At 43.0% G+C, this 12,772-nt stretch overlaps 2 protein-coding genes across 5 annotated transcripts in view; one reads left to right on the forward strand and one right to left on the reverse strand.

Moving 5' to 3' along the window:
• LOC137374310 (protein associated with UVRAG as autophagy enhancer-like) overlaps positions 1 to 12,772 on the forward strand; it is a 78,235-nt gene that overhangs the window by 57,703 nt on the left and 7,760 nt on the right. For 3 of the 4 annotated variants that reach the window (XM_068040159.1, XM_068040160.1, XM_068040161.1), the window contains 4 exons: positions 2,423 to 2,487; positions 8,881 to 9,119; positions 10,508 to 10,569; positions 12,019 to 12,172. In XM_068040159.1, the coding sequence (XP_067896260.1) occupies positions 2,423 to 2,487; positions 8,881 to 9,119; positions 10,508 to 10,569; positions 12,019 to 12,172 (520 nt within the window). The remainder of the gene's footprint in view (positions 1 to 2,422; positions 2,488 to 8,880; positions 9,120 to 10,507; positions 10,570 to 12,018; positions 12,173 to 12,772) is intronic. The other variant, XM_068040162.1, reaches the window with a different exon arrangement.
• Positions 8,822 to 12,772, reverse strand: part of LOC137374312 (leucine-rich repeat-containing protein 63-like) — a 126,136-nt gene continuing 122,185 nt past the window's right edge. The window contains exon 10 of the mRNA XM_068040168.1: positions 8,822 to 8,874. Within this exon, the coding sequence (XP_067896269.1) occupies positions 8,829 to 8,874 (46 nt within the window). The 3' untranslated portion in view covers positions 8,822 to 8,828. The remainder of the gene's footprint in view (positions 8,875 to 12,772) is intronic.

Consider the following 12,772-nt stretch of genomic DNA (forward strand, 5'->3'; position numbering starts at 1 on the left):
GCAGTGCATCTTGTACATGGTACACACTGCAGCCAATGTGCATTGGTGGTGGATGGGGTTCCAATCAAGTGGTGTAGAGCTTCTTGTGTTGGAGCTGTACCCATGTAGGCAAGTGGAGAGTTATCCATTACACACCTGACTTGTGTCTTGCAAATGAACAGGCTTTGAGGAATCATGAGATGAGTGGCTCCGTTACACACTCCGTTGGTTGTGAGATCGCTTAGCCCTGTCTATTGCATGCTGTGTCTGCTGTTTGACATTCACATAATCAGGGTTGGTCCCCCAGCTTGATGGTAATGGTAGAGTGGGGGATATGCCAGGCCATGAGGTTACAGATTGTGGTTGAATACAGTTCTGCTGATGGCCCACAGCACCTCATGGGTGCCCAGTTTGAGTTGCTAGATCTGTTTGAAATCTTAGCCCAAACTTGAAATGTTGTCCAGGTCTTGCTGCATGTGAGTATAGACTACTCTGTACCTGAGGAGTTGCAAATGGTACTGAATACTGTATTATCAGCAAACATTCTCACTTCTGACCTTGCACTGGAGGGAAGGCCATTGAGCAGCTGAAGATGGTTGAGGCTACAACACTACCCTGAAGAATTCCTGTACCAATGTCCTGGGCTGAAGATTGGCCTTCAACTAGTGTAGCGTTTTTTCCCGATTTCCCACTGACTTCAATTTTGCTAGGGCTCCTTGATACGTCACTCGGTCAAATGCTGTTTTGTCACTCATACCTCACTTCTGGAATTCAGCTTTTTTTTTTAAATCTGTTTGGGCTAAGGCTGAAATGTGATCTGGAGCTGAGTGGCCCTGGCGGAACATCAGTGAGCAGGTTATAGATGAGTAAGTGCTGCTTGATAGCACTGACAACACCTTCCATCACTTTGATCAAGAGTAGACTGGGGCACAAATTGGTCAGATCTGCCCTGCTTTTTGTGAATAGGACATTCCTGGGCAATTTTCCAGAAAATGTACTGTGACAGCTTCACTATGCTCTTGAAAAGGTATGAATCAGATCCTGCCCCCTATTGTTTCAAAGTTTGATAACGTTAAGATCTTGATGCCTAAGCCTTTGAATGAGAAATCAATCTTACTAAAAATTCAGCTCCTCTAGGAGAGGATTAGTGAAGAGTAGTTGTCCAATCAGCTGTTTAAGGACTGGTGGCCTCCTATCTACAATAATAAAACTCTGAACTTTTTATTCATTTCATGGGTTGAGTGTCACTGGCAAGGCCAGCATTTGCCATCCCTAATTGCCCTTCAGAAGGTGTTGGTGAGCTGCCTTCCTGAATCGCTGCAGTCCATCTGGTACGGGTACACCCACAGTGCTGTTAAGGAAGGGAGTTCCAGGATTTTGACACAGTGAAGGAACGGCTATTATAGTCCCAAGTCAGGATGGTGTGTGGCTTGGAGAGGAGCTTGCAGGTGGTGTTTCCATATGTCTGCTGCCCTTGTCCTTCTAGGTGCAAGAAGTTAAGGGTTTGGAAGGTGCTGTCAAAGGAGGCATGGTGAGTTGCTGCACTGCATCTTGTATATGGTACACGCTGCTGCTGCTATGAGATGATGGAGGGAGTGAATGTTTACGATAGTGGATGGGGTGTTGATCAAGCAGGCTGCTTTGTCATGGATGGTGTCAAGCTTCTTGAATTGCTGGAGCTTCACCCATCCAGGCAAGTGGAGAGTATTCTATCACACTCCTGACTTGTGTCTTGCAAATTGTGGACAGGCTTTGAGGAGTCGGAAGGTGAGTTACTTGCTGCAGAATTCCCAGTATCTGACCTGCTCCTGTAGCCACAGTATTTATATGGCTGCTCCAGTGCTGTTACTTATGAATGGTAACCGACCCCCCCAAAATGTTAGTGGTGGGATTCAGTGATACTGTTGAATGTTGAGGAGAGATGGTTAGATTTCTCTTGTTGGATATGGTCATAGTCTGGCACTTGTGTGGTGTGAATGTTACTGGCCATTTATTAGCCCAAGCCTGGATGTTGTCCAGGTCTTGCTGCATATGGACATGGACTGCTTCAGTACCTGAGGAGTTGCGAATGTATGATATTCAGTACCAATCCATAACAATCATTAGTGAACACCCTCACTTCCAACCTAATGATGGAGGGCAAGTCATTTGAAGCAGCTGAAGATGGTTGGATCCAGGACACTACCCTAAGGAACTCCTGGGGCTGAGCTGATTTGGCCTCCAACAACCACAAACCATCTTCCTTTTGTGCTAGGTATGCTGTATTTGAATTAACCTGGAAACTGTGTCCACCTGAAATTGGCTTCCTTTCCCTAGCTTGTATAAGGTACATCTGTTCACAAGTAAAGTTATTTAGCAAATTTATTTTTAGATCAAAGCAAGAATCAGAAGTGCTTTTTGTCAATCGTATTAAATGCTTTTTTTTTAATGTTTGCAATTGCAGGAGAGAAACTATTGTAGCTGCTCAGAATTCTAAGTGTGCTGGTTGTGGAACTCCAATTGAAGACAGTAAGTAGCAGCATCGAATGATGCAAGTGTGGCCTCCTTTTGACTTTAGGAATCCTCTGCATATTCATTTGGTCACAAAAATGTGACACTAAACTGTGCTGCTGATTTGATTTTGTACTCCTGTGCGACTTTTCAAAAATGTGCAGACTCGGCACCATACATTTAGTAGCATAGCTGACATCAACTGTAGCCTGCAAGTCAAACGTAGGGGTGGTGTGTGGCCTTGTTCTTGCCTGCCATAGCTCAGTTGGTTGCACTCTCACCTCTGAGTCAGAAGGCTGTGGGTTCAAGTCCCACTCCAGACTTGAGCACAAAAATCCAGGCTGACAATCCAGTGTAGTACTGAGGGAGTGCTGCAGTTTCGGAGGTGCTAATCCTAACTCTATATATTGAAGAACAGCAGGGGAGTTATCCTTTGTGTCCAAGCAATGTGATATTGATCCCTCAATCGGCATCCCAAAAGATTATCTGGTCATTATCACATTGTTGCTTTGTGGGAGCTGACTGTACCACATTCCTGCATTACAACAGTGACAACCCTTCAGAAGTACTACATTTGCACTTCATAAAGCGCTTTGAGATGTCTGGTTTGTGAAAGGCACTTTATAAATACAGATCTTTTTCTACCAATTGCACCTATCTATATTGAAGTTCATTTGCCATTTGCATGTTTATTAACCTTGTTTTGTATTTTGTCACAGTCCTCCTCCATATTAACTCTGCCACTCGCTCCACTACCAATTTGGTGACGTCCACAAATTTTGATACTGTACTTTGGATTTTTAAGTCTTGTGAAATGATGAACAGCATCAAGGGCAGCGCAGTGGTTAGCACCGCAGCCTCACAGCTCCAGGGACCCGAGTTCGATTCCGGGTACTGCCTGTGTGGAGTTTGCAAGTTCTCCCTGTGTCTGCGTGGGTTTTCTCCGGGTGCTCCGGTTTCCTCCCACAAGCCAAAAGACTTGCAGGTTGATAGGTAAATTGGCCATTATAGATTGCCCCTAGTATAGGTAGGTGGTAGGGAAATATATAGGGACAGGTGGGGATGTTTGGTCGGAATATGGGATTAGTGCAGGATTAGTATAAATGGGTGGTTGATGTTCGGCACAGACTCGGTGGGCCGAAGGGCCTGTTTCAGTGCTGTATCTTAAATCTAAATCTAAAGCAGTGGTTCTTGCACTGATGCCTGAGGAATGTCACTTTCCATCTTCCATCAGTCTGAGTAACTACCTTTTTACCTTTTTGTAGCCAGTTTTCTATTCATTCTGCTACTTATCCCCCTCACTCCACATGCTGTAATCTTTGTCATGAGTCTATTTACTATACTTTTTGATTGGTATCCCTTTGTACTTATTTAATAAAATCTGTCAATCCCATCTTAAAAATATCAATTTACTCCATATCCACAGCCTCTTGAGGGAGCACATTCTCCCCCACACAAAGGGTAATGGAAATCTGGAAAGAGTTTCCTGATTTCAATTCTAAATGGCTTAACTCTAATTTGCGTTCTCTTGTTCTTTTTTCCTATACCAGAGGAAAAACTTTCTCCATATCTATCCTATTTGAATCCTGTTATTAAAATACCTTGATTAGATCAGTGATTCCCAAATGTGCACTTTTTTTTTTGGTTGAAGGACCCCTTTTCAAATGGATTAAGAGGCCACCCCACCCCCAGCAACTATATAATATGTATTATGTGAAAGTGTTGCATATAAAGTGTTTTAATGCTGTTAAGAAAATGGGTATTTACACAGATAATGGTGAGATGGGTATGCCTGTTCCTCACTGCACTCTTTTTGGCAAGAGCCTAGGGCAAGCACAGAGCAGTAGGAGCCCAGGGCCTCTGGCCACAGTTTACTCATGACCACGGTGCCATGGGAGGTTGCCCATGCTGCCCACCTGTGGGTCAGCCCTGCATCAGGGAACCCCGAAAGGTCTCTGTAGACCCCAGTTTGAAGAGCGCTGGATTAGATCACCCCTCAACCTTCAAAATTCACAGGAACACAAGCCAAGTTGATGCAAGTTGTCGTCCAGAATTTAACTTGCTAAGCCCTGGTATCTCTCTGCTGCATCCCTTTTCCAGCCAACATATCCTAAAATATGCCCAGAGCTAAATGCCGTTCTCCAGATGGAATCTGACCGAGGCTCCGTACAACTGAAGCATAACTTCCCAACCTTGGGATCAAGGCAAATATTCTATTAGTCTTTTGACTGCCTTTTTAAATGCTTTTTAGCACAATCACTTTGTGGAAAAAGAGGCAGTTTTTTTTTAAATCAAACCTGTGCAGTTGGTTGTCTCAATGCTTTGGTCTGTCATGAGGCAAGTGCTGTACTGCTACCTCAACACCATGAAAACCATGTTTTTACAACAAATTAAAGGTTTCAAAGTTTTTTTGGGGGATCTATATTTTGGGGTAACTGCATAATGGCCAAATGTTCTTCACAATCAGCTATTGAGCCATTGTCAATTTGGAACTTAACTTCTGAGTAGGCCATTTAGCTCATCAAGCCTGCTCTGCCATTCAGTTAATCTACCTCAATGTCACTTTCCTGTGCTATCCCCATTTTCTCTTTGTCATTAGTATCTAGATATCTATTTATTTTCTGTCTTGATGCTCAATAATTTGTTTCCACAGCCCTCTGATAGAGAATTCCAAAGACTCACGCACGGAGTAAAGCAATTCCTCCTCATCGCGATCTTAAATGGCCTACCCATTATTCTGTGACTCTGTCCCTGGTATTAGACACAACCAGGGGCAACATCCTATATGCATCCACCCTGTCATGCCCTGCAAGAGTTTTAAGTTTCAATGAAATCACCTCTCATTCAAGAGTTTCAAAGAATGAATACAGGCCCAGTTTCCTCAATCTCTCCTCATAAGACAATCCTGCCATCCCAGTGATTAGTCTGGTGAAAAGAGCCTCTGTTGCACTCCCTCTATGGCAAATAAAGCATTTGAACAGAAATGGTGGGAGAAAATGGCTCCAGCAATCTGAAGCTTTCAATGCAATGATTTTAATTAAGGACTGAATAAAAACAGTGCCATGAAGCTGAAGTGATTGACCATTTTAATTTTTTTCCCCCGAGTTTGATTTTTGTTTTGTGGCTGTTATTAGCCCTGCATAGGGAAAGGCACTTCCCCCTGCAGGGAGGGGCATCCATCCAAGTCAGTCTCAGTTCCTTCATAGCTGGTTTATCAGACAGCGTTGCAGTCGTCTCTAGTTTGGACATAGTGTAATACGATGAAAGCATATAAAATGAGGGTAATCTAGGAGAATGGGGCAGATAATATTTAAAATCCATTGAAGCTCTTCTGATAATTCAAGTAATTGTACTGCAAGTTGTGGAACTGAGCCATTCAAACCAAATTAAAAGGAGGAAAATCGGCCAGGAAAACTTGCTGGCTGTATGCATGTGCAGATCTGGTGATGCTCAACTGTGATGCCCTTTATCAGTAAATATCCTGTTGCTGTTCTTTGATCAAGCTTGTATCTGAGAGCGCCTTTTGGAGAAGGTAGAATGCAGTCGGTGGCTGTGAATGTGTACCAGTGTACACATCACCACCTTCTGGAGGAAAAAGGGAAAGCAAGCTTATAGTAGCTAGTAGTTATCAGGAGTTAACAACTTAGTAGAATTGTCGAATGGTTACAGCACAGAGGGAGGGTATTTGTCCTGTTGTGTCTGTGCTGGCTCTTTGCAACAGCATCTTGGCTAGTCCCACTCCTCACCTTTTTCTCCTGTAGCTCTACAAATTTTCTCTTCAGACAATTATCCAATACCCTTTTGAAAATCGTGATTTGAATCTGCCTCCACCATGCTCTTAAGCTGTGCATTCCAAATCCTAATCCTAACCACTTGCTGTGTTTAATATTTTTTTTAAAAAAAAAACTTTATCACCTTTTTTGGTTCCTTTTGCCAATCACCTTTTTAAAACTGGCTGCCACTGAACCATTTCCCTCACTACTCTGTCTAGACCCCTCACGATTTTGAACATCTCTATTGAATCTTGTCAATTTCCTTTTTCTCTAGAGAGTAGCCTCAACTTCTCCAGTCTATCCTCGTAACTGAAACCATTCTCGTAAATCTTTACGAGCCCTCTCCAATGCCTTCAAGTGCTTCTGAAAATGTGGTGCCCAGAATTGGACACAATATTCTAGTTGAAGTCAAACCAGTATTTTATGAAGATTCACCATAACTTCGGTGCTGGGTCAAAATCCTGGAGCTCCCTTCTTAAAAGCACTGGGTGTACCTACCCCACATGGACTGCAGCAGTTCAAGGCAGCTCACCACCACCTTCTCGAGGGCAATTAAGGATGAGCAATAAATGTGGTCTAGCCAGTGACACCCACATCGCACGAATGAATTAAAAAGTACGCTGCCTCTACATTTAAAGCCCAGGATCCTGTATGCTTTAACTGCTTTGTCAACCTGCCTTGCCACCTTCAATGATTTGTGCATATATAGCCCCCGTTCCCTCTGCTGCTGCATCCATTTAGAATTGTACCCTTTATTTTATATTGTCTGTCCTTGTTCTTCCTGTCAAAAGGATTCAGTTCACACTACTCTGCACTAAATTTCATCTGTCATGTGCCCACCCATTTCACCAGCCTGTCTGTCCTTTTAACGTTCTACACTATCCTCCACATAGTTCATAATATTTTCAAGTTTTGTGTCATCTGCAAATTTTGAAATTGTGCCCTGCACACCTAAAGTCTCAGTTAAAGGCCTGCTACCTGACCGGAACCCCCTTTTTTTTTTTTCTACTTTCCCCTCCTCTACTTTATATATTCAACCTGGTTTCTACTTGCATCATCAACCTGACATCTGTCATATGCACCCTTATTCTGCTTCATCTTTCTCTCTTCTTTCATCTCTTTCATCATCCAAGGAGCTCTGGCTTTTTGGGGGGGTTTTTCCCCCTCATAGTTTGGGTACAGTCAAAATACTTTCCTATCTTCTCCTTTCAAGGCAGTGTATTGTTCTTCGAATTTTGCCTGCCAATCTTTGATTTCAATTTATCTGGGCCAGATCTATTCTTGTCCTACTGAAATTGGCCCTCCTCCAATTAAGTATTTTTACTCTAGATTGCTTTTTTTTTTTCTATAGCTAATCTAAACCTATGATACTGTGATCACTACCTGCTAAATGTTCTGCTATTGACACTTGATGTGTTTGACCTAGAACCAGATCCAGCAATGCCTCCTTCCTCTGTTTCTGGTTCATACTGATAAAAAAAAAATTTCCTGAACACACTTCAGAAATTCTTCCCTTCTCTTCCCCCACCCCTTGCTTTGCCCTTTACATTATTACTATCCCAGTCTATAATTGAAGTCTCCCCATTAACACTACTCTATAGTTTTTGTACCTCTCTAATTGCTTTGCAATTTGTTCCTAGATCTCTTTCCCACTAGTTGGAGGCCTATAGAATATACCCAGTTGTGTAATGGTACCTCTTTTTTTTTTTTCTTAGCTCCAACCAAAGATTACTGTCCTTGACCCCTCCAGGACATCAGTTTTTGCTCGAGCACTGTAACCTCCTTAATACTGTCACCTCTCCTTTCTTTTCTTTCCTATCTTTGCTGAACACTGTATCCAGGCATATTAGGTAACTAGTCCTGCTCCTTTTTGTGTCAGGTCTGTTATCCCCATGATGTCATGTTGCCACTTAGATATCTGTGTGCCTGCAGCTCACCAATCTTATTTAACACTGTGCACACATATGCTCTCTAAACCTAATTTAGACCTTGTTCCCGGCTCTGTTCAGGTGCAGCCTGTAGAAGCCCTAATGTCACAGGAATCTAAAGCCCTCCCTCCTGCACCATTTGTCTAGCTACACATTCATCTGTTCTATCCTCTTTATTTCTATCTGCCTATGCATGTGATACCAGGAGTAATCCAGAGATTGGTCAGTGTCTTTTCAGTAATTTGTTTGTGCAAATATATCTTTGGAGCACTTAGAAATATTGTTTCTTGAAAATATTTAACAGGCCACAGGTCTGACCATATTTGGTATCTGTGGGCCTGTTGTCTCTTTAATGTCCTAGTTGTAGTGGAGGTCCTGTGCTACAACATGGGGGTTTTGCATGACTCCATCTGAGACCTACAGTGTAACTCCACTAATTTTGGCATTGCAGCAATGTTTGAGACCAGAATGGCGCGACATGCTGCAATCAGCAGATGGTCTTATTTTCCTGTCCGTGTCCTGCTGCTTCACTTCTTGTAAGGCAGTATCATCTTGGTTCTCTGCTTGCAGTGCAGCTGTTACTAAACATTATTGTCCCACTTTGGACAATATACCTGCAGCAGTTTTTTCATGCAGTAGAAGATTTATGCATTGGAATTCAACAAATATTCAAAGTGTTCCATTCTGAAATATTTCTCTTCCCTCTGCAGAATACATCAAAAAGCTCCGTTACTGTGAGTATTTGGGGAAGTACTTCTGTGAGTGCTGTCACCACAATGAGGAATCCCCAATCCCTGGCCGAATCCTAATGAAGTGGGATTTTGGTAAACGTCCTGTCTGCCATTTCTCCAAACAGCTGTTGGAAAGTATATGGCATGATCCACTATTCAACATATTCTACATCAACAAATCTCTTTACAGCAAAGTAAAGGAACTGAAAAAAGCCAAGGTATATGTGTGGCTATCTGTGCTTGTGTGGTAGAGGTTGAATGACTAGAATCTCTAAGTTAGAAATGGGTGTTAATAAAGGAATAGGAACTCTTGTCTGTTTAACTTCTATTCTGGAATATGGGTATAACTGGCAAGGTTGGCATTTATGGCCATCTTAAGTTGCCCCTGAAGGTGGTTTAATGAGTTATCATCTTGAATTACTGCAGTCTGTGTGGTGAAGGTACTTGATGCTGTTGGGGAATTCAAGTTTTCTCTCAGCAGCGATAAAGGAACGGTGATATATTTCCAAGTTGGGGTGGTGCATGACTTGGCAATGTTCCCATGTATCTGCTGTTCCTTGTCCTACTAAGTGATGGCAATACTGCTGAAGTTCTAGTGCGCTCTAACCGTGTTGACCTTTTGTACACCGTGCGGGCTGAATTTTGTGCTGGAGCTGGGGCTCCCAATGCCATGCAGAAAAGGTGGGGGGGAACCCCGCCTTGGACTTTTCGCACCCCCTTGAAGCGATCCTCAGGTCTTTTACTTTAAGTTTCAGGAGCCAGGACCCCCGTACTTTTTTTAAAGACGAGGATTCTGCCTCCAAGACCTGCAGTGCCACCGCTAGCAGTGGCCATTGCCGGTACTGCAGAGGCCTCAGGCCCAGGCCCAGTGCTGGAACCTCAGATCTCTGCTAAGTGAGGAGGGGGTGCTAGGGGACATGGTCGTGCAGTCTTTGGGGGGGGGGGGGGGGGGGGAAAGAGAGAGGAGGGGTGGTGGGGGAAGATCCTGGGGGGTAAAGTGGTTCCCAGTGGGGGTCCTCTGTGGGCCACAAATTTCCCATATGGAGGGTGCCTTGTTTTATAATGCAACCTCCCCACGTGGTAGAGGTCCCCCCTCCCTGCCACTGGAAAGATCCCAAGGGCAGCGGGAAGAGGCCCTTAACTGGCTGTCAATAGGCCACTTTAAGGGCCTCAGTTGGCCTCTGGGCGGGAAGGCTGTCGTCCGCCTATCCTGGCCTCTAAGATTGCTTGGTGACAGGAAGGAGACGGGCCCTCCGTCCTCCTTTTTTTTTTTTTTTTTTTTTTTTTGTCTCCCCCCCCCCCCCCCCCCCCCCCCCCCACCACCACCTCCCTCCTCCATCCCACCACCCATCGAGACGCTCGGTAACCCCCTGCCTTGGGGGCCACATAAATTTCTGGCCTGTCTGTTAGTAATAATATAACCATAAACTGCTCACAATGTGTAACTGTGCACTTGGTTAGCTTTAACAAGGCCATAAAGTTTCCTGAAAAACTAACAAGCTAGCTCTTGAATGTTTATTGCTGTATCCATTTTTTTTTTTTTTTGTTGTAGGTACTAATTCATATCGGTAGGTGGCAATGCAGTAATACTTTTTTTTTCCATCAGGAAATTCAAGAACAGTTGATTCGCATCAAGAAGCTGCTAAGAACCTGCAGATTGGCTGAAAGGTACCTACCCACCCCTGTAAAATAGTGTAGCTGCGTGGGTAGAGTTCACTTAATTATTTGCCTATTTATACATGTCAGTAGTGGCTAAGTTTGTAGCACACTTGCCTCTAAGTCAGAAAGATGTGGGTTCAAGTCCCACTCTAGGACTTGAGCACAAAATCCAATCTGACACTCCAGTGGATAGATACTAAACAGAAGCCCTGTCTGCTCAGCTGGATGTCAAAGATCCCATAGCACTTTTTTTTTGTAGAACAGGAGTGTTACCCCTGGTGTTCTAGCCAATATTTATCCCTCAACATCACAGAAACAGATTATTTGATCACATAACTGTTTGTTTGTGGGAGTCTGCTGTGTGTAAGCTGGCTGCCTTTTTTACAGTGACAACATTTCAAAAAGTACTTGCTTGACACTAAAGCACTGAGACATTTGGTAATTTTGAAAGAATGCGTCTGTCTCCGTTCTTCCCCCTGCCCCCACCACCAAATCACTAGTTAGAATGAGTTGGACTGCACATGTAGCAATTTGCAGGAAGTGATCTTAAAGGGAAACACATCAGGCTCCTTCAGTTTATTGGCTATCTGTATGGATTATTGGACACTATCATACTCAGCAGCCATTTAATTCCTGCAATGCACTGCAAACTTGGCAACTGTTGATGTATAGAGGTTTGCTGATGCACTCCAGGCAATATAATCCACTAAACAAGTGATCGTCAAATGTAGTGTGCTCACTCTCACAGTAACAGATGTTGCAATAAGGTTTTTTTTTTTTGGTCAATTCAAAACTATTGCACAAAATAGGATCTTCATTAAGTTTCAGGAAGGCAGATGACTGTTTTGCATCATATTGCAAGAATCCATGCTGCAATGTTTTACTGACCCTACATTGTGTAAGTTTGGGTATCCCCACCTCAGCAGTAATCTCAATCATGTTCCAAGTTGGGTGAATTTTGAGCTATTTCTTTCTGAATCTTCCAAGTTCATCCTTGCTAGTCTGGGTAGTTGAACCCTCATATATTTTCACCAATTTTTTTTTCATTTCACCTGAAGCCATCAACTCCTTACTAAGTATAGTTTCACAGGTGCTTGCCACTCTCATCCAACAACATAATGCATTCCTGTTTCCCTTTTCCTTTTTTTTATTTCTTCATATTTTGTCTCTTTTCCAAGTCAGAGCAGACCTGTTCATGAAGCAATGGTTTTCAAAGTGCAGTAAATCTAGAATGCTAGCAATGTAAATTCAAGCATAATATTTGCAAAAGGCTCTGCTGAAAATACATGTGCCATTTTAAAATCATCTTCAAATGAACAGGTAGTACTATGCAATGGTTTATCTTCCAGACATGCTAGGCCTCCACCATTGTCAGAATGACTTGCTGTTGCTAATTTTAAAAAGCTGCCTTTGATGTACATTTCTGACCTTGATCTGTCTCTGATTAAATTTTGACAGAGCAATGATAGAGTTCTGGCAGATACAATCCCATCTAACTGAGGAGCTGCACCTTTACTCACTAAATGATCTGATGATGGTGAAACAAGGCCTGCTGGTTCCGGGCCTGAAAGATACTCTGAAAAATGTCCTTGCTCATGTGGAAAATTGTGAGGTAAAACCAGATGAAGTCTTTTTCTGAAAAGCTGATATTTTTATTCTGACTGTCCACCCCTTGCCTAGGAGATATCACTCTGTCTCTGAAGGTCATGAGTTCAAACTCCACCCAACCTGAACACCATCTAGGCTGACACTACAGTGCAGTGCTGTAACTATCCTGCACCATTGTGGGGTACTGTCTTTCAGATGAGGGTTAAATTAAAACTCTTTAGATGAGCATCCTGTGGCACTATTTTAAACAGTGGGAGAATTCTCCTGGATATTCCTCTTTCAACCATCATAACTAAAACAGATTATCTGGTCACTTCCCATTGCTACCTTACAGTGCACAAATTGCTGTGGTTGCCTACAAAATGGTGACTGCACTTCAAACATAATTTGTTGGCTGTGAAGTGCATTAGGATATCCGGAGGTCGTGGAAGGTGTATAAATGCAAGTTGCTTGTCCTTTTCAGATAGGAACTCGAGCTTTGGCTCGGGAAAATGCATACCACAATTTGGACTTGTACAGCATTCTTCATGAAAAAGAATGTCTAAGCACTTCATATTCATTTTGGCTCATTGAAGATTCTGCACTACTTAAATGGAGTCTAAAA

Source organism: Heterodontus francisci, chromosome 10 (assembly GCF_036365525.1).
Source record: "Heterodontus francisci isolate sHetFra1 chromosome 10, sHetFra1.hap1, whole genome shotgun sequence".
Lineage (NCBI taxonomy): Eukaryota > Metazoa > Chordata > Chondrichthyes > Heterodontiformes > Heterodontidae > Heterodontus > Heterodontus francisci.